Source organism: Pleurodeles waltl, chromosome 3_1 (genome assembly GCF_031143425.1).
Source record: "Pleurodeles waltl isolate 20211129_DDA chromosome 3_1, aPleWal1.hap1.20221129, whole genome shotgun sequence".
Classification (NCBI taxonomy): Eukaryota; Metazoa; Chordata; class Amphibia; order Caudata; family Salamandridae; genus Pleurodeles; species Pleurodeles waltl.
The window spans coordinates 663,826,130-663,847,956 of NC_090440.1; the positions used below are offsets into that span (position 1 = coordinate 663,826,130).

Here is a 21,827-nt window from a genome sequence, read left to right on the forward strand (position 1 = left end):
TACCCTACGTCAGAATCAATATGGAACCATTCAGAATAGAACTCCTTAACTATAACTCTGTAAGGCAGCATGCAAAATATGCCCCTTTAATCTCAGCTCAACAGTGAACCATATAAAGTGGAACCCACTAACTAGGGAATCGTGCACCCGGGGAGTCCTTAAGTGAAGCACAAACGCATAACCAGGATCGCCAGGCCTACTTAACTCCACCACTCCAGTGAACTAGGAACTGCGGGTCTGCTGAAGTGAAGCTCATCCTGAGCCATGTAACCTGTGTGGCTGATGGACCCCATCTCACCAGGAAACCGGAGGAGTCATTATGCCCAGCTCACTAAAGAACCACAAAGCATTTCCTTCCAAGTCATGAACAACCAACCAACATGTGTCTCTAGCGCCAGGTCTCCTGGCACCACGCAACGAGGTGCCTCCTTAGTCCTACCTCACAAAGAGACCACAGAACATGGAGCAACCCACCCTCCACCTGCAAGGCAAAGCCTGAACCCTGGATCAGACACGTTTTAAGGCATGGGCAAAGAGGGCACTGGCCCAGGGCCCCAGCCTACCAGGAGACCCCTGAAAATCGTGGCTCTGTTCTGCAGTCTTGCCAAGATGTCCTTAAATAGTTCTTACACAAATTGTTTTAAATACTGTTTCTCTTTACCTTATTTTTACTTTAAAGTCCATTAGTCATTTTGCAGAGAAATGTGTTTATGTTTCATGCAACATCCATAAAAAGGTTTCTTTTAGGTCAAAACAGGACCCCACATATTGGAAATGGGAGGGCGCCACAGAAATTATTTGCAGTGATATTAGTAAACTGCTGCCGTGTTACAGTACTCAAGACACACGCCACTATCCCTGAATATTATATGTAACAACGTTAGAATCTGGACGAGTATGCATGTGCATTGTCAACGCTCTGGCCAAAGATGGCACGAAAGAGCTGAAATTGGATGATACAGGATCCCCCAAAATATGTTCAGCCCCTACCCCCAAAATCCTTAAGGTGTCCCTGCCCTGGTAAGCGGCAGATCATTCACTGCTTTGAATCAGTTGGTGTGAAGTACTCGTAGTTCGAACCACGTGGTAAACACACATGATGGCAGTTAGGCGCGACAATGAGGAAACATATTAGAAAAGAAAGCAACAAGGGGGCGTGGCTTGAACCCAATGTTCAGTTCACTTCAAAGTTGTTTGATTCGATTTACTCCAAATGATTCAAACTAATCACACTCTGTGTTAACACCAACCGTTTGCAAAACCGCAAAGTTGGCGATGGTTTTAAATGAAGCCCAGGAAGAGGCCGTGCAACGTAAAACACCACAACCACAGCTCACTGGGGAAGCGCCTTGCAGTGCACAATGAGAAGCTTCCTATGAGGGTCCCCTGCGGCCTGTTCCTCCTTTACTCCAGCCTGGAAGGGAACCCCGTGGCACCCTTACATAACTGACTCACTGGGCGCCCAGGCGACCTGGAGCCCACCTTGCGCACGGAAACCACGCAAGCTGCAGGGCGCAGGGCAGCAGGCGTGTCCGCAGCAGGCAGATGAGCAGCGTGCACAGGGCGTGGCGTGTGTAGGAAGCTGCTGAAGAAATCGCTGCCACGCACTCTGGACTTCGGCCTTCTAACAGCCCAAGCCGGGGCAGTAGAGATTAGGGGTTAATGATTTCTCTGGCTGCCGGAGAAGTACACGCTGATATCAACCCTTCTGCGACGACGGCGTCACTGCCCTGCCCTGCCCTGCTCTGCCCGGTTACATCAGACGGGATGTGGAACCCTCCACACTGGCCTGCGAAGACACAGCAGATCCTAACAGAAGTGAATGTCCTGTGACTGATTCTGCGCAACCTTCTCAAGAGCACTGACCTGTGGGGGAAACTCCGGACATCCACTAGACTACAGTAAGCAGCTCTGCCTCTCTGGCTGGGCAGGCGCTGCTTTATCCATGGCTAAATGCTAAGGACACTCACTGGACAAGCACTGGCAAAGCCAATAGGTCTTGCCTGTGCAAGAGCTATTAGCTTTGCCAATCTGTTTTAGCCATGTTGTACACCAGAGTGGCTATTGTTCAGCATGGCTAAAAGTTAGTGAGGTACCAGAACGTGGAACAGTGGAGTGGCGAAGAGTGGAGAGAACTGTCATGGAGTGTTGAGAAGTGAGGTAGAGTGAAAGGGCACAGAGTAAAATAAAGTGTTGTGGAGTGTCATAGAGTGGTGTGGAGTGGCAAAGAATGGAGTATAGTTGTAGACTGGAGCAAAGTTGTAGAGGGCAGTAGAGTCATAGAGTGGAGCAGTCATAGATTGGATTAGAGTTGTAGAGTGGAGTGGTGTAGAGTGGCCTCGAGTGAAGTAGTGATGAAGAGTGGAGTGTCATGGACTGCAGTACCGTGGAGTGTCAAAGTATGGAGTAGAGTGAAGTAGCATACAATGCATGGGAGGAGAGTGGAATAAAGTGGTGTGGAGTGGCGCAGAATGGAGTGGCATAGAGTAGAGTGTTGATGGTGTAGAGTGGAGTAGAGTCGTACAGTGGAGTAGAGTCATAGAGTGGTGAAGAGCAGAGTGGAGGGGAACGGCGCAGAGTGGAGTAGAGTGCTGTAGATTGGAGTGGAGTAGAGTGTTGTGAAATGGTGTAGAGTGGAGTAAAGTAGAGTGTCATAGAGTGGAGGGGTGTAGAGTGGAGTTAATTGTCATGGGGTGGCGTAGTGTGGACTGGTGTACAGTGGAATAAAGTGTCAAAGAGTGGAGTGACGGTGCAGTGGTGTGCAGTGGAGTAAAGTGGCTTAGAGTGGAGTGGAGTGTTGTGTCAGAGTGTCGTAGTGTGTGGTAGAGTGGACTGGCGCAGAGTGGAGTGGAGTATGCATAGTTTGGTAGCACACTGCCATTACAGACAACACATTTTCAATTAAAATAACAAATACATTTGCACATACAGTTTTACTGATAAAACTATGCAGCACACAAATGATAATGTGTGGAAATGGCATTACCTAGTGTACTGATTTGTTTTTATCATATTAATATGTTTGAACAGCCTCAGACAAAGCCAGCAAACAGAAGGCCAGAAAATATGAGTTACAACGCCAATGGTAAGCAATGAGCAGAATGCATTCTCAATTCTCAGGGAAACTTTCAGAATGCCCACATGAAGTATTTTTGCAACTGTAGGCTTCGACATAAAAAGGATATGAGGCAGCCATGATATCACGGTCACGCTGTGCAGGAAGAGGGTCATGGGTCAAGTTGGTAATAACATACAAGCAAAGAGGAAAATCCTTACAACTGAGATGATGTCATCATTGAGAGTCGCAGATGATATCACTGTTATCGGCGATAATGAAGTAACCAGAGTTTGAGATTGGCAGCATCACATATCCTCATCCCATACAAGTTTTAGAACATCTAAAGCTGGTTTATTTTCCATTTATCTCTACATACCTCAAACAGTAAGTATAAGAAGAATGAACTTTAAAATGTGTTCTATTGATGCCTTAGTGATCCATTACGGATAATTACATGAAGAATGAAAGGTTGTGTTAAAAACAGAAGTTTCTCTGCACTGTTCTATTTACATATCATGCCCAGGCCTTTGCAGACTCTTAAAAAGTGAACAAATGGGCATTATTTTTATTTGGGGAAGGTGGTAACAATATCTACATCAAGCTTGCTTCTGACAAATCATGTCACTGACCCAGTGGCGTAAGGCAAAATGATGGGTTCCCCTACAGAAAGTGATGTGGGACCCCTGAGTGTCCCATATCTCACAAATATTCAGTGGTCTTGGGCTGTATTGGGCCTCCTTGAAGGATTGGGGTCCCGCCCTGGGTGGTGGGGGCCCTTAGAATGTTGGACCCCTATGTACTCCAGGGGGTGCGTTACGCCCCTGCGTTGACCTCCCATTTCACTCCCACAACAAGAAAAATAAACTTTAGTCTAAAACACCTGAGAGTGTTAGATACCAACAACGTCCTCGCTACAAGAAAAATAAAGTTTAATCTAAAGCACCTCAGAGTGTTAGGTACTAATAATAATGGCCTCATCCTCGTGGAAGTCTTTTAAGGGTTGCAGACCTCTGGCTTGCCACTTGGGACCCTACCACTGCCTTTGCGACCCCCGACCTCAGAGGTGCCAAAATTAGTGAAGAGTCAGGAGAAGCTTGACATGTGTATGTGACTGAAATTAAAGGTCACGTGGTGTGCTATGTCACTTCCTACTCCTGGCATTTCGGAGAATTGACATTCGTGCTCCTCCAGGACAGGAGACCTAGGACAAGCCAAGTATCTCTGGGGAAGGGACATGACAGACATCCGTGCGCTCACCCTAACGGTGCCCACTCCCATAGAAGGCCCGAACACGCCTCTGTGGGCCATGTTGGATTGGACAGGCCCTTCCCGTGTCTCTATGAGCTTGTCCCTGACCCTCCAAATAATCTTTCTGTCAGGAAATTGCAGTGCAGCATAAACCCAACCAGGCCTGTGTATTGGCTGCTCCGTTCTCTCTCTTTGACTGTATCCGGCTAAAGAAATGAGTGTAACTACAAACTGGACATTTTTGGTTGGTTATATTTTCCCTCCTTTTGACGTTACTTTGCATTGTACTCCTTATCCTAAAAACCTGGCCCTTCAGTCAACAGCAAAAATCAACTTCCCTTGAAAGGCCTAAAACATCGGGCTCTTAGTTTTCATTTTTACGCAGCTTATCACTAACCTTGTCATTTAGCGTCAAGACGCCCCAGGGTATTTGTTTGCGCTTTAAAAATATTCAAATCAAACATAACCTGTGTGATGTACAAACGTTCTCCTGCGTGAAGCACGCAACCCCAGCAGCTGTATCGCCGCTTTGATAACAGGCTGCCTCCACCCCGGGTCCTCCCACCTTTCCACCATGCCACGGTCCTTGTCCCCAGGAAGAAGCTTCCCTCCCAGGCATGGCCGCCCCCGTGCAGAGCTGCCCTCTGCCCCGGGAGTGCACTCACCTGCGTAGGCCTGCGCCGCTCCGTTGGCCCGGGGCGCCCCCTTCTGCATCATACGCAGTCGGACCTGCTCCTGTACCCGGGCGCTCTTCAGCTGCTCGCGGTCCCGCATGTCCAGCTGGTGGTCGGAGGGCAGCGCCAGGGAAGAGGTGTCCATGTTGGGCTGCAGAGCCGACATGAGGAAGGTGCCGCCGTCCTGCATGGTGGAGGTATGAGAGAGTGAGCGCCAAGGCCGTGTGCCCCTCTCCGGAGAGGGTAGTCAGTCCGCACTGCGCGCTCTACAAGTGTCAGTCACTCACTCATAACCAGCCCGGCTCTAGCCCGGAAGGGAGCAGGGATGTCCGTGCCTCCACTGGGACTGTGGTCCTTACTTCACCTCACAGCTCCACAGTGTATAACTTGCCTCACTTCTCCCTGGAGGGAGGCGGTGAATCGCCCTACCTCCCTGTCTTACACTTCTTCCTAGTAGTAGCTGGGCTCCGTGCCAAGCGGCCCCAAGTGCAGTGCCAAGCAGCTCCTCGGTAGTGTGGGGGCTGCGCTGGCTCCCTCGGTGCCCCTCACGCCTCCCCACAGATCTTAGACGTGTGTTCAGGCCCCGGGGCGGTGAAACAAGCGGGCTGACTATCCGACATACTGGGCTCTCCCCTCCCTAGCAACTGACACCAGAACAGGGCGGGCCTGCCCCTCACGCCCTGCCAGCTTAACAGGTAGCGCACGCCAGGTTAAGGTGGAATGTCAGTGATGTGGGGCCTGAACCAGAGGGCACACGGGAGGAGGGGCCAGGGCGGGGCCGTACCTGGGCGGCTTGCAACCCGATCCCTGCATACCTAGGCAGGGCGGGGGGCAGGGACGGGGGAGTGGGTGCAAACACGGCGACAGGAACACCCCACACTACACAAACACGCACACGCCCCCAAACCCTCCGTACTCCGCGCTTTCAGTTTGTTCTTTACAAGGCAGCAGGTATTCATCCTAAAGTTCCCTTCGCATTTCATTCTGACATTTGTAGTTTTATCTTTCTTCACACTACAGTACACAGATGGAACTTAAAATGCCCCGTGTACGTGTGGCATCTTGAACCTGCCGTTACCTTCTGGCCTGTAGTCCTTTGCACACGGGTTTTGTAGGCCTAGACGTAACATGGGATAATATTTCAAGCTTTATAGGACCGACTGAGGTGAGCTAAAGAGCCAGGGCTGCTCAAAGATCACATAGGATGTTATCTTTCTAATAAACTCTTACCCTACTCCGATGCGTACACAAGCAACCCCTGCAGTCACCCAGAGGCATTCTTCATCTACGTATGTAGTAAGAACGTAATATCTGCATTTATAGTTCAGTTCAGTGTAAGGGACACAAAAACAGTGAGATACGTATTTTGATTAACATGTTATCTCGGAACCTTTGTGTCGGGCCTGCGTACAGCTTGTACGTTCCTACATACATGTATTCATTCGCTCACTTAGATGGTTGCATGTACCCGTCAACACGTCCAAACATTCATTTCATCATACACTTAACTTACATCTACACACTCAAATACAAAACACAATTCTTATACAAACCCACGTTTATACATCCACTATATTGACATACAGACTAGTGTGTGTGTTTGTGTGTCTGTGTGTGTGCGCGCGCCCACACCTATACATATAGACATGGGAATCGGGATTGCATTTATATAGCACTTACTACCCCTGACGAGGTGTTGATGGGCTCTGGAAGCCAAGGTTAGTTAGTGGCTAGTTTAGTTTAATTGGGATTAGTTTTGTGTCCTCAAGCACACCACTCCATGCCGTCATCCCACTTTCTTTATGGTGGACTAAATGAATGAGAGTTGGGACCCTAAGTGGGTGTGCGAGAACTCATGCTAGGATTGAGACCTGAGTTAGAGAAGATTAGGTACTGTTAGGATGTGGAGGTATGACACCAGATGAAGGTGGAGAGATTGTGATCCCATAAATGAGCTGTTGGCAATTTGCAGAAATACAGTAACAGTGAATGAGGCAAACATGCATGTGTTAAGCATAGTTTGTGCTCAGAGAGGGGAGAGGGACATTTGAAAGAGAGAAGAAGAAACATGTACAGTATTCTCCTGCACACACCGCCGTACAGTCATATGCACCCAAGCACAGGTAGTCAGAGCTTTCATGTGCAGTTGTCTAAACACGGTGCAAAGTGGAACATTTGTGCAGTGAAGTAAATCAACTTGAAGAGACATTCTGATTATTAGCTGAGTAGCTTTCCTTTGTAAAGTAATTGACATAGGCAGTCTCTGTGGCAGCAAAAAGCGTTATTCTGTCAGTTTTGCCCAATGCGTTGTATATTTATTAGTACTGTTGCTCTAAGTCGGTGGTTCCCAACCTGTGGTCCAGGGACCTCTGGGGGTTTCGCAAAGCCTCCTCAGGGGGCCTGCGACTGCTTAGAAAATTAAATAACATTAACAGATTTGGTCCACAGCTGTCAATATTGACTCAGTGAGGGGTCCCCGGATTCCAGTTATGATTTAGTCGGGGTCCTGGGGTTCCAGTAATGATAAAGAGGGGTTCCAGAGAAGTCAAAAGGTTGGGAACCACTGCTCTAAGTAACGTAATATTGGGCATCTTTTATTTTCATTGCCTTGTACGATACCTTTGTCCAGTCCTGTTTTTTTTGGTAACCGCAATTTACATTCTGCGACTTGTTGATTTTTTCACTTTCCTCATTAACAGTGAGTGTTCAGATTCCCAAAGTGCAAAATGCGGTTGTTTAAGAATACAGCACTGGGTGAGGATGTCACCCTCAGTAACTATGAACACACAGATCCATACACCCATCAGTAGAGTAGCCAGGATGTCATGGGCCTGGGTGCAAAGTAAGGAATATTGCCTCTTTGACTGCTGTTGGTGTAGTAAAACCAGAGCCACTGGAATTATGCGGCAGGAGAGGGTCAAATTATGCAGCAGGATTAAGTAAACTATGTGGCAATAAAAGCCAAAGTATGCGGCATAATGCAGCACAATTTATTTACTTCATTATTTCATTATTTTCAAACTTAGTAACACTGTCTGGGTATTGGTTGCACCTCATTAGTAACCTTGTAACATCCAAATATGGTAATAAGTATCTGAAAGTTACCTGTTCAGCTTTGCTAAAGGGCATTCCATTGCTCGACAAAACCTGTTCTTGTATCTGTAGTAACTTATGAACGGTTTGAGCTAGCACCAACATTGTTTTTTGTTAAAATCTGCAGATTATGCGGCATATGATGGTTTATGGGGCAAATCTATAATTATGCGAAAATCGCCGCGACCGCATAATCGCATATTTCCAGTGGCCCTGAGTAAAACACAATTGTCATGATCAGTGCTTGAAATGGAAAACAGAAGTGCAGGTACTCTGTATCAGAGTACCTGCTCGCTTCCTAGAAGTGCCGTACTCTCCCAATTAAAAATAATACGTTTATCTTGAGAAGTGCCGGTACTCTCCCAATTAAAAATAATACGTTTATCTTGAGAAGTGCCGTACTCTCCCAATTAAAAATAATACGTTTATCTTGAGAAGTGCAGGTATTCTCCCTCTCAAAACCGGCACATTTAAAGCTCTGGTTATGATTCAATCGGACGGTGAATACAAACCTACGAGTACCAGAAGGTGAATGGCTGTTGACCAGACTGTCACAACCGGCAGAATGTGTCATACATGGCATGGGGCCACCTGGCAGCGACGAGTATGATTTCTGGGAATGTGCAGTAAACGCCACAGCAGAGACCACCATGGTGACAAAAACAGCGAATAAATTCACGAGCCTGTGACGGGGCCCAGCCCGGTCTTGTCTTTAGCCCCGCCCCTTCAAAAACACACAAAAGGCCCGTCCTCCTATAAAGAGTGAATCCGCCGAGATGCCCAGCCTGCTTCACAGACTCCCTGAACACACACAAAAGGAATGCAGGGTCAGCACAGAGAAAATCCGCCCTCGCCCCCGAGAATCCCCAAAAAAACCACGCTTTCACAACAGAATACCACAAAGGCATGTCTCCGGTTAAAACTTAGCATTAAAGACACTCACGAATGAAAAATAACACAGACAGAACTGTTCACGTCCACCTGAAGCCCACCTCATCTACGCCTTCAGCAAATCTTAAACTTTCTGTGACAAGGCCAAACATGTGTCCATTGAAAAGCATTACGACGGCGATATGACACTCAATAGGATTAAAATAATAGCTACCACAACACCTTAGAAAAACAACAACAATGAAAGAATAGCTTACAGGGTTCCAACCAAACTCCTAAATAAAGTCTGCAGATCATCTCCCCCCACACGTAGTTCACCCAACCCTAGGCCAGGACTACAGACTGACTCCATGTCACCGCTGAAAACTCTTTCTTATACTATGGTATGCTTTCTTACAGGTATTTGAATAGTGCACATCTGCCACTGGCGGGGGCTCGTAGCACCCACGGTTCAGCAAAGCTGTGGATGCTGTGCAGATGGGAGTCTGATTGGCTGAGTTTCGAGGTGTCTAATAAACCATGAGTAGTTGTTGTCAGTGGGTGTGCTGAACAGCGTCTGCCATGTGCAGTGTGGGGAGGGGTGAGAACTCGATGGGCAGGCTGCCTAATGTATGGATCTTGGTGACATTGACGCATGCAGGCGGTGGTGCTGTAACAATTCTTCGAGTAGGGGTGCTGCCCATCGCCATCACTTGACCTAAGTGCTTTCATTGTTCTTTTTTATTTGGAGATGTCTGCAGCTGCGGCTCCTTCGCAGTGGCGAAGGAGCGTCGCCCCACTGGCTCAGAACCAGCAGTTGAAAAATAAAATGTCGTTTTATTTTTCAGCTGCAGGCTCAGAGCCACCATGTGCAGGGAGGGGTGGGGCTGGGCCATGGTAGGGGGGAGGAGGAGTGACGTGCCTTAAATTGCGCATGTCCAAACATATATGCACACTTAGGTTTCTCCAACCCAGCTGTATTTGACAGCCGGGTTGGAGAAACAGCACAGACTTCATGTGCCTGTGCAAGCAGTAAACCAGCCTGCTCAGCCAATCCCAGTGCTGCTCTCATGCTTGCTTTAGCATGAGAGCAGCACGGGGATTACATATGGAGTCTCTAAAGCTACTGGGACCAGGAAGAAAATTGCAAGGCAGCTGGCAGCTGCAAGTAAGTTCATTTTTTAAATGTTAAAACCCTGCCGGTGTGACCCCTCTCCCTTGCCCACCCGGCTGCCCCCTGTGCCCCTTCCACGGACCTCACTACTTTTAATACATGTCAGCCGCCCCTGGATATCTGTACTTTAGAACAACCACGTCTTCATGTGTGTATCTTTCAGAAAACCTCTTTAGTGCTGTGGCATTCTCTTCCACCAGCACCCCTAGTAGAGTGCCACTATTTAAAACTAAAACATAACCTAAAGAGGCAGTAAGAGAACGGAATAATAAACACAGTGCTCCGTTTTACAACAATTAGCAGCACTTTGCCAAACGAAGATGCTCATCACAAAACAGTTTGTAGTTAAAAGCAGGCCTCTTAATTGTCAATTCCCCATTTTAACTCCATGAATGATTTATGGGGGTGCTGCAGCACCCGTGTTCCAGAGCCACTGCCTGCAGGGACTGTGCACCTGGTGGTTCTGTTTTGGGCGAGATTGTAACGAGGTGTGGTAGTCATTTCACAAACTGAAATGCACATATGCATTCATTAGTTTTTCACATTTCACATATATAGATGATATATATATATATATATATATATATATATATATACATGCAGCTATTGCAGTTGAAACAAAATCATTATGTGTTTTCAATGTGTTTTCTGGCTTAGGCTAAACTTGGCCTAAATCAGCCCTTAACTCCATCTTTGTAAAACGGCGGCTGTTTCGCAGTATTCATTGTGAGTTTATATTTCTCATTTGACACCCATGTAGCAAGATGTGCACTGTTTATTTTGTGTAACATATTATTCTAAAAAAATCTCTTGTTCTGACACCTCCGGATCCCATTAGGTCAGAAGGGGCAAATCAATATTCATGTACTGGGATAGTGCTAAAATGGTTGGGTTACATGATATTTTAGAATATTGCAGCATGATTTGCTGAAATTATGATGCTTTTGCTCCCACCATGCTGACATTGCAGACTCCATTATTTTCTATGCTGAAGTTGCCATATAAGCTGCTGAATTTGGTGGTGAACCAGAGATGTTAGAGAGCCTGCTACGGACACTGTATGATTCTCTACTGATTCGGTGCACATTTTAGACATAGTACATTTTTCTGATTTGCTTATAAATATAGCATTATTCTTGTAACTGAGGGCCTTCATGGAAATTGATTCTTGTGTATCTTATTGAATAAATGGGATTACTGCAACATTTGGCTTGTTCATATTTTCTGTATTGCACTTTTAATTGACTAAACTTTCGTAGTTTTCTGAATTTCTGATCACAAACTCTATTTTTTAGTCAGTCCTTCAATTGACTGTATTTTGAAGTGCTGTTTTGAATCTTGTCAACACCGTTCCTGACCCCCGTAATTCTGGCACCCTATCGTCAAGATAATTTGCATGATACTGGCAAGCCCACATTGCAGGTCAATGTCCAAAAGTGCAGAACTTGACTTCTTAATTTAGAATTTTTTGAGGGTGATATTTTGTGAGAAGCTGGGCTGGTAGAACAGTGGTGTATTATGAGTTGATATTTAGTAATCTGGTTGTAGGAGGGCTTCTAGTGTGTTTAGGTGTGTTGGATAAGATGAAGACCAGCCAAACATTGTCTAAGGCAGTGATCTTTAAACCTTTAATGCTGCGTCCTCCTTTGGAAAAAGAAATCATCGGGGACCCCCTCAGAAGTTTTCATAGTTATCCTGTTAAGATTGCAATGTTTAAATATGTCTAGGCTTACTTAAACATTGCAGCCATGTTGCCTTTTTAAACATTCAATAAAATACATGATTGGCAAACATACTATTCTAGTCAGGTAGGCCTTTCTAAGCTGTAAATATATCCACATTGTGATTATTAGAAATGGGGGTGGGTGTTTAGAAGACTCTTTGGTGTTCCTTTCCTTTTGACCCATACTCCCAGCTACGATATAAATGACAAAAGATGTTAGTGATGGCCCATTACAGAGCGGCTTAGTGGCGCTCATTTTTATCCACTTAAGTCAAAGCACTATTAGCAGAATAATGCTTCTTTTAGCCAGAGCCCGTGCCCCTAGGATCCTTTGAGCCCCCCAAAAGAGGCCCGCCCCCCAGGTTGAAGACCCCTGATCTAAAGCGTTTCATCACTGTAATGATTGCATGATCATTTGTCAAAATAGACTGAATATTGTATTCTATGTGTATTTTGTACTGTTGGGTGAGCACCAGGTTGCTACCTGTATCCCTTTTGATGCTAAGTGTGTTGTTGGTGCATCTAAAGCAGTGGTTCCCAACCTTTTGACTTCTGTGGACCCCCACTTTACCATTACTGGAGCCTAGGGACCCCCACTGAATCTTTATAGGACTCTGGGGACCCCCTACTGAGTCATTACTGAAAGGTGAGGGCCTAATCTGTTGATGTTATTTAGTTTTCTAAGCAGTCGCGGACCCCCTGAGGAGGCTTCGCGGACCCCCAGGGGTCCCCGGACAACAGGTTGGGATTCACTGATCTAAAGTGTTCTGATTGGCTCTCTGCATAGGTTGGTGCTATGGGGCCAAAATTGTGTCTTTCGTGCCTTTGAGTTGTTTTATAATTATTGGGGCATTCTGGTTGTTTTTACATTGCATTCTGTTGCCACTGTCATCCTCTTCACTATAAGAGACTTCATAGTAGCAGCAGATGAATACATATTTCACATAAATATCACAAATATAAGATGACCTTATGCCCAGCAGTACTTGTTCTCCATGAAGTATTAGAAAATAATACCTAGGATTTTTCCTAATCCCCAAGATAAATTATACCTTGATAGCCCTCCACTGCCATTTAAAATAGATGTATGTACGTGTGGGGTAATGCTGTAGTGCGGACCTAGTCAAAAGGCAAGGAAGCACTGAATCAAAGATAAGCCTAAAGTCAACTTGTGGAAGGAGCTGTAGCTAGCTTGTGGACTGTAAATGTATTGTGATGCAGTGCTCTTTAAAGAGGTGCGCCTTACATTCTTTTCTAAATTGGAGCAGGGTTAAGGTGGTCCTGATGGATACAGGGATGTTGTTCCACACCATTGGTGCATAGATGGAAAAGGCCGCTGTCTTGTTTCTTTCTTTTTTTCACTTCTTACTCTACAGTCTGATGGTGTCCTGGTGGTGGGTGTACAGAGAGCCACCAGAGATGGTGAGCTTGTCTTCAAAATATGCAAGTTTCCTTGTAGTGACGGCTTTGTAAATGATTCAGTGGGTTTTGCAGACGGTGAGGGCTGACAAGGGGAGCCAATGGAGAAGCATTAGGATGGGGGTGATGTGATCATTTTTCTTCAGTACCTTAATAATTTAAATTAATTCATACTGGGAGTTGTAGTCTTGATTTTCTACAAATGAATAGAATTGTTAAATTACACTGGTTTGCGAAAGAAACATCAGGACTCGATAGAGCCCCAGTGACATTGGAGTTTTCTGATAACTATATCCTGCACTGAAGATCAACCCCACGTTTCCTAAAAAGGCTTCTGTTGCACAGTGGTTCATAAATGTCATCAACACCTGCAGACTGATAGCACACAAGCAGATCACACTAAGATCCTGGAAAAGCCACTGTGATCCCATTTTTTTAAAACTGTTGGTACATTCCAACTTCTCAATCTGCTCCAGTTCACAAGCTAAAGAACTGCCATTTTGCTTTTAAGATATTTGATTGACGGCCTGGGGTCTGCCAGTGAGCCAGACAAATGCTGGCATCTACATGTGCATGAATGTTATATTTGTATGTCAAGAACCTAAGTGAGAGGCAGCAGAGCGATGCATATTGTCAAAGAGTAAGAGTGAATCTGGGCTGGGTTCTGAGATAGGAAGAGGGCTATTTACTGTATCACAATGTAGCATTCTTTAAAGAAATGTGTTCCCAGCTCTTTTCTAAGTTGAAGGAGGGTTGAGAAGTCCTAATGGTACTGGGATGTTGTCCCAGATCCTGCAACAACAGGCCCTGTTGCTTTGTTTCTTGTATTGGTTTGTCTGCAGCCAGATGGTGGTCACACGGTGCCAGCTGAACAGGCTTGCCAAAAAAAAGGAATCACTAACACCTGCCTGCCATGATTTGCCTTCTTCTTCTTCTTATCTCAATACTTAAGGAAAATGAAACTGTCTGACTGGACAGTTTTTGCCATAGGGTCTCAAGAATCCCGGCTGGCATTTTGGAAATCATCCTCAACATGACTATTAGACAAAGCCATGATCAGTATGATGCTGTCAAGAACAGCCTTAAGGCTATTGTATTTAGGGTCATGATCTTTTTAAAGCCCTCAAGCACAGTTTTTATAATATATTGAGGATGGCCAAATCATTCTTCAAACTCAATGAAAGGATGACCTGAGAGTGAAAAGCAGCTAGCTCCAGAAAATGTTTTAAAACCTACCCCACATTGCACTGAATAAATAACCCAGCTAGCACACATCATCATCATTGTATTTTTAGGATGAAGTTCGGCTCCTCTATCTTTTTTTTATTAACAATTAATTTTACAGCTATAGTTTCCACATATATTGGCAAAAAGCTACATACTTTACCTGTCATTCCAAAGAGAAGTTAGCAAAATATATAAATGCTGCAAGATCCAACAGAAATCCCATTAACATTTCTTTTGTGCATCAACAAATTAAGTTTGTGACTTTAAAAAAGTGCACTGTGCTGACGAAGGGTTGGTAGTAGAAGATGATGGGCTGAGGACTCCTTCAGGCCACCCAGTCCAAAACTGGGGGTTCAGTGTCTTCCAGTTTAGAAGGAATATTCCCCCTTGTCCTTATAGCAATTCTTCCCCTATCCAAGGGCACAAAATAGAACTTATGTTCCAGAAATCAATATAAAACATACGCTTATACATCCTATCCACTCTCTCATACATCTTTGAACCAATCTGTAAACCCATAATTTAAAGATACGAGCCTGGGCGTAACACTGGACTCGGCTCCATCCTCCAAAGCTAAGAGCCATTGAGTATCCTTGACACCCCATGCTCCATAGACCGAAGACTGGGAGTTATCACAAACTTCTGAATATGCTTCCAAGCCAAGAACCTGACAATAAACCTGGATCCCACATTACTCTCCAAAGCAATGAAACTGTGAATAATCAGAGAACTTGCGAGTATTCCTATAAATCTTGCCACTGTCCATAATGAAGATCTTGACATACTCCAGGATTTCACATCATACTCGGGGCTCCGAAGGCAGGATCACAGACCGTGCCAGAATCCTGTCAAGTAGAGTGAATGTAACACCAAGACCTGTTTTTTTTTTTTGGTGTGGGATGTTTGATAGTGCTGCCAGAGACTGTGCTGAGTATGCGTGAAAATAAGTGGTTCAGGCATGAGGAAGGATATAGAGAAAGTCAAGGGCAGATCATCTATTATATAAAAGACATGCTCAGCCCCCATGGGCACCAGGGCTTTATAGAATGGAAGGTCTCTGCAGCAGGACATTTTTAGACTTGTTTTGGTTTATGGGAGCAAATATGCCAAAGTAAAACCCAGCTGATACATGAACACAGACAACTCAAACGAAAGGCTGTCAGAATTGTGAAGGACCTCTTCTGAGAGTTTTTTTCTGAAAAGTGCAAGACTTCACTACTATCATTTTAAAATCTGAACGCTGCTTCACTAACTCTAAGATTTCTATGGAGCCCTAGGTTAATCAGGCATCAGCCACATTATTAGTTATATTCCCTGAGCAGGGGTCGCACATCTGCTTTATAATATTCATCCACACAGATGGAACAGGGGGAGGAAGGTGGGGAGGGATCGCATGCCGCATGCCTCGTGTAGTCCATTTTATGAGAGTGTTAAGGGGTTAGAATGCACTGACAAAGAAACCCTTCCTAGTACTACCCTCTCCCTGGCAAGGGACAGTGTTGAATGTTGAAAAACATACATTATACATACATAGAGATGTAAAGAAACAGTATTTCTAAAGACTTTATAAGGGCATTGAGAGCTGGGGGGCAACACAGGTATATTTTGCAACCAGACAGGTTTCCATATGCTGCAACAGGTTAGGGCAATGACTGATTTCAAAGGTGCAGTGGTGAACCTTTAATATTAAGACACTTTTGTTAAATGTGTAAAATGATTTAGTCGAATGGATTTTAAAAATGTTATTCTGTAACTTCTAAACGTGTATGGTGACCAGTGGCATAATACAAAATGATGGATCCACTCTTGTGTAGAACTTGCCCGTGAGGCTCCTGTATCTCACTGCCACACACAGGCTTGAAACCAAAAGAGGGTCCCAAATGTATAAGGTGCCCCCTGCACCAGCGGGGAGACTTGGGCTTGTGTGGCACGTCTGCTGGTGACTTTGAAGACCCTCAAATATTTGATCTGCAATGAGGACAGGAGTGAAACTTAACTACAGGGCAGAGAAGCAATCCTTCTGGGATACCTGGGATAAGATGAGGTTTTATTATGTAAAGTGGGCCGATGAGCGGTTGTCCCAGCACCTCTGGTTACTTTTCCCGTGGCACGGTACCATGTCAGATGGTGACTGTGGAAGGCTGCTTTCAGAAGGCCACATGTCTCTCTGTTGTGGTGGTTACACAACTGGATGTTCAGACTAGGACCTTAGGCTCCATTTCAGCCTTTGCTTGAGTGAATTCAGCTATCACCATTTGTACCTACCCAGGTTCCTCAGGAAAATAAATGGTACCAGGGTTTCCACCTCATGTCACAAGCTCAATAGGGGCGAACCTATCCTACTACAGCCCAAATGACACCGGAACCCAAGACCTGGGGTGCCCATTGCATCCCAATCGTAGCTGTATTTATTTTAACTAACCACTTAGGAGATAGGATCCCATTTGGCCTCCTGCCAGTTTTGTTAGGCCACCTTAGCCCAAATGTGGTAACACTATAGCTAGCAGTTTGAGCTACAGCTCTGCATGTTACTGCAGCCTTCATAAAGAGAAGCACAAAAGAAGTTAACATTTTTGCCAAATGTTAAATAACATTCTTAGCACCACTGCAGAAGTGTAGGAATGTGAAAGTTGTATTCTCTACCAGCAGCTCAGCTCGGAAGGGGTGGAGAGGGAAGGGGAAAGCACAGCAGTCTGCAAGAGCTCCTGCTTGAGAATATGTTTCAACCCCCAGTGGATTTGATCTAAGAAAAGAGCGCTTAAAAAAGAAGCTCCCTGGTGGCTATCTGTTGATTTCTTCCACAAGGGAGCAAGGGACCTGAAATCCTAGTTCCCAGGAGTGTCTAGAATCAACCCATCAGAGCCAAAGGTAGTAGGATGCCAGCTGCCCAAGACCAGCCTAACTACACCAGCCAACTGGAACCAGCAGAAGTTGCACAGCAGGACTCAGAGCAAAAAGAAATCCCTCACACTGCAGGGAATATTGCTTTTGTAGCTGGGTCAGACCACTTTGCATATAATTAGCTGTTAGACCTGGCATCCTTGGTGTGGTCTCCCCTGTCTTTTTTGCCTCTGCTTCCCATGTTGTGACGGTGTGCTGGACTCTGTTTTTGCTGGTTTTGTTACTCTGGGCACTTTACCACTGCTGACCAGTGCGCAAGTGCAAGTGCTTCCTGTGTAAAGTGTATGTGATATAGGCTTTTCCATGATTGGCACATTTTATTTACTAATAAGGACCTAGTAAAGTGCACAAGAGGTGCCCAGGGCTCATAAATCAAATGCTAATAGTGGGCCTTCAGCACTGATTGTGCCACCCGCCTGAGTAGCCCCGTAAACATGGCTCGGACCTGCCATTGCAGTGTCCGTGTGTACAGTTTTAAACTGCCAATTTGACCTGGCAAGTGAACCCACTTGCCCGGTTCAAACCTTTGCTTTTCATACATGTAAAGTGCCCCTAAGGAAGGCCCTAGGTAGCCCCATAGGCAGGGTGCAGTGTATGTTAAATGTGGGACATATACTGGTGTTACAGTCCTAACAGTGAAATACTGCCAAATTAGTTTTTCACTGTTACAAGGCCTATCTGTCTCATAGGTTAACCTGGGGGCTGCCTTTAAATACCTTTTAAGTGCAGTTTCCCTTTGGGAGCAGATGGAGATATGGAGTTTGGGGGTCTCTAAACTCACAATTTACAAGTACAGCTGTTGGGAACGTTGTTTTTTAAACTGTCTGTTTGAAAATGCCCCTTTTAGAAAGTGGACATTTTCTTGCTTAAACCATTCTGTGACTCTGCCTGCTTGTGTATTTGCTGTCCCTGGGGTGTAGCCTGCATATCCTGATGGGCCATCTGAGCTAGAGTGGAGTGAGTAGTGGTCACTTACACCTGAATGGGCTGTGCCTGCCCTCACACAATGCAGTCTCCAATTCCGGGTTGTGAGTCTGGAGCCAGGCCTGGTCAAGGCAGGATCTTGTGAACAACTGAGACTTTCCTCTGAGGTTTGCCTACTTCAAAGGCAGAAAGGGGTATAAGTAGTGGACCCAAAACCCCAGATTTTCAGATTACTTCTGGATTCAAGAGGAACCCCTGCCAAGGAGAGGAGCTGGAGGAGGAGAACTCCCCTTCGCCTATGACTGTGCATTGCTTGGTTGGCCTGCAGTTGCTGCTTCTGCCTGGAAGAGGATAGAGATTGGTCTTTGTGGTGTACTCCTACTTGTGAAGAATCTCCAAGGGTATGGACTTAGCTTGCCTCCTGTTTTGAAGTCTCAGGGCCATCAAAGACTTACTCTGCCAGCAACTGGACTCTCTGCTGAGACTCCTGCTCTGCCAAGTGGCGCCCTATCTAGCCCCAGGGCCCGTGAGAGGTGAAGCTGGTAGAACTACGACTGAAATCCACGCACAGGATGCAATGCGGGGAACATTTCAACGCAACACATGCAACGTGGCTGTAAAAACGACGCGTCACCTGCCTCACGGCTGAAATCGATGCACCACCTGCATCGCGGCTAGGAAATAATACAAACACCCGCTTGTGGCTGCTGAAAACAACGCAAACCCCATGCAGAGCGGTTTTCCATCAACGTGCGGCCGGATTTCTAACGCATCATCGCTGGGTATCAAAATCAACATGAGCCTGAGTGGATCCGAGGTGCCCCGTCTGGAAATCAACGCATCCCTCATGTGTGGATGATAAAAACGATGAATCGCCTACCTGACCAGAGAAGAAACGATGCACGGCCTCACTCACGAGTAAGAATTCAACGCATCACTGACTTTTCCGACACACGCACGCCCATGTGGCTTTATTTTTGACTCAAACCATGTACTTTGTGTAACAACAAGGTTTCCATTGTTTTGTATGGAGTAAGACTCTTTTACTTTAAAAATTCATATCTTGACTTGTGTATGTTGGATTTTTATTGTTTTGGTCTTGTTTGATTCAGATAAAAATTGTCTATTTTTCTAAACTGGTGTGGTGTCCATTTTGTAGTGTTTTCACTGTATTACTGTGTGTTTTGGTACAAATACTTTACACATTGCTTGTGCCAAGCTACCAAGGGGGTGAATCGGGGCTATCTGAGTGTGTATCTCCGTTTCCCTGAATGGAGTGAGGGTCTTTCCTTGGACAGAGTGCAAACTGACTGCCAACCAGAGACTCCATTTCTAACAATGGCCCACTCTTGTAACGACACAGTGCAGAGCAAAACAAATTAAGTAAGGCAGTTGGGATGGTATATCTCTAGTAGCTTACAAAGCAGAGGTGCAAGATCTTCCATTGCAAGCTCTGGATTCTGTTGTGGCCCTATGTTGTACAGGAAATCCAGAACTTGACCTCCACACTCTAATTGCACAGGAACTTAAGCTACATCTCAATGACAAAATCTAAAGAGATGGATCTGTGCCTGGGGTTGCTTTTGTTCTCTCTAGTATAGATCAGACTGATGTTTAGTTCTTGACTATCAGTCAGCTTTTAGCTGTCTGTAACCAAATGGCTATTGTGGATCATACCAAAAACTTACAGTCGGTTTAGAACTCCCTCATTGCTTACCATTGTTTATCTTTATTACAACTCTCATTTGCGTGCTTCTTTTTCAGTGCCTTGCCTTTCCATTTTTCTGTTTTCCTTCCCCTGGAGCACAGCCTGTTAACCATGCATTTGAATGTCTGACTTGTATCCTTCATGTTAGAAATTGGATCTCTAGTTGGCAGAAGTATACACCTTTGTCCAAGTAGAGACCACAATCCTAGTCAGGGTAAGTCACAACACAACCCAAATGATCCTGTGCTCACCCTCTGGTAGCTTAGCACAGAGCAGACAGGCTTAACTTTGAAGGCAACGTGTAAAGTATTTGTGCAATAACTCATACAGTAACACAGTGAAAACACCACAAAAATACACCACACAGTCCTAGAAAAATAGCTAATATTTATCTGAATAAAATAAGATCAAAACAACAAAATCCAATAAGCAAACGCTGAAATATCACTTTTTAAAGGTTTAAAATGGTCTCAATCCCTAGGCATCAACGGCTGTATCGTTGTATCACACACAACCTGGGATGCATCAAAAATAATGACGCACAGGAACTGCAGAGGAGGAGATGCGTGGAAAAATAGGGTGTTGGGATGGAATTTCCAGTGTGGCACAGATGATGCATTGTTTCTTTCCACGCTGCAAGGTGATGCGTCGTTTCTTAGGAGCACAGTCTTGGTTCCTCACTGCGATGCGGGTACATTTTGGCGCACAGGAATAAGGCATTTAAAATCATTGACGTGCTGGTAGAAGCGATCCAGTAGGCGATGTGGCAAAATTTCAGCCACGAGGCAGGCGGTGCCTTGCATTCCAGTTGCGTGTATGGCGCTGCATCGTTCCGGCCTGCGGCAATTATTCAGCCGTGATGCAGGTGCTATGTCGATTTCTGCAGCTGCTACGTTGATTTTCTGGCACACGAGGATTTCCTGATGGGGTGAAATCTTTGCTGGCCCTGAGGCTTTAGAAATAGGAGGCAAGCTCAATCCAAGCTCATGGATAGCACTTTAGGAGGAAGGCAGAGCTCTCTGCCAGGATCCCTGTTGGGGGTTATCAGTCCTTCTTATGAGGGCTGGCCAGAGCCCCTCCACCCTTCCTACCCAGGGAGACCCATTCAGTATGCATATGAATGCAGATGTGACTGAGTGTCCTGTGTTTATGGCTGTCTGGGTGGAATGGACAAGGGGAGTTGTCAACCAGCACAGACCAGATGTGGATTGGAGACAGGGCTGTAAGGGGCAGGTGGCAGCAAGCGCAGAGAAATTCCCACTTTCTAACAGTGGCATTTCTAAATTAGTAATATTAAATTCAACTTCACCAGTCAGCAGGATTTTCTATTACCATTCTGGAAATACTAAACATGACAGGGCTACTCCTTCCAGATCAGAATCTACCACTTAAAAGTATATGAGGGCATTTCTAATGCTAGTCTATGACAATAGCAGGCCTCACAGTAGTGGAAAATGAACTGGTGAGTTTTTCACTACCACAACATGTAAAATACACATGTACCTGTCCTGCCTTTTACCTACATAGCACCCTGCCCTATGGGTTACCTAGGGCCTATCTTAGGGGTGACGTATATGTAGAAAAAGGGGAGTTTAAGGCTTGGCAAGTAGTTTAAAATGCCAAGTCGAAGTGGTAGTGAAACTGCACACACAAGCCTTGCAACGGCAGGCCTGATACATGGTTAAGGGGCTACTTATGTAGGTGGCACAATCAGTGCTGCTGCCCCTTTAGTAGCATTTAATTTACAGGCCCTGGGCACATGTGGTGCACTTTACTTGGGACTTACAAGTAAATTAAATATGCCGATT

The 21,827-nt window shown here is 45.5% G+C and overlaps 1 protein-coding gene across 4 annotated transcripts in view; it reads right to left on the reverse strand.

The window, feature by feature from the left end:
• The window catches only part of PKP3 (plakophilin 3), a 176,923-nt gene that overhangs the window by 130,057 nt on the left and 25,039 nt on the right, over positions 1 to 21,827 (reverse strand). For 2 of the 4 annotated variants that reach the window (XM_069223196.1, XM_069223199.1), the window contains exon 2: positions 4,972 to 5,164. The exons of 1 other annotated variant lie outside the window; for it this stretch is intronic. In XM_069223196.1, coding sequence (XP_069079297.1) covers positions 4,972 to 5,164 — 193 coding nt within the window. Of the gene's footprint in view, positions 1 to 4,971; positions 5,165 to 5,267; positions 5,684 to 21,827 lie in introns of those variants that run through there. One more of the 4 variants, XM_069223198.1, reaches the window with a different exon arrangement.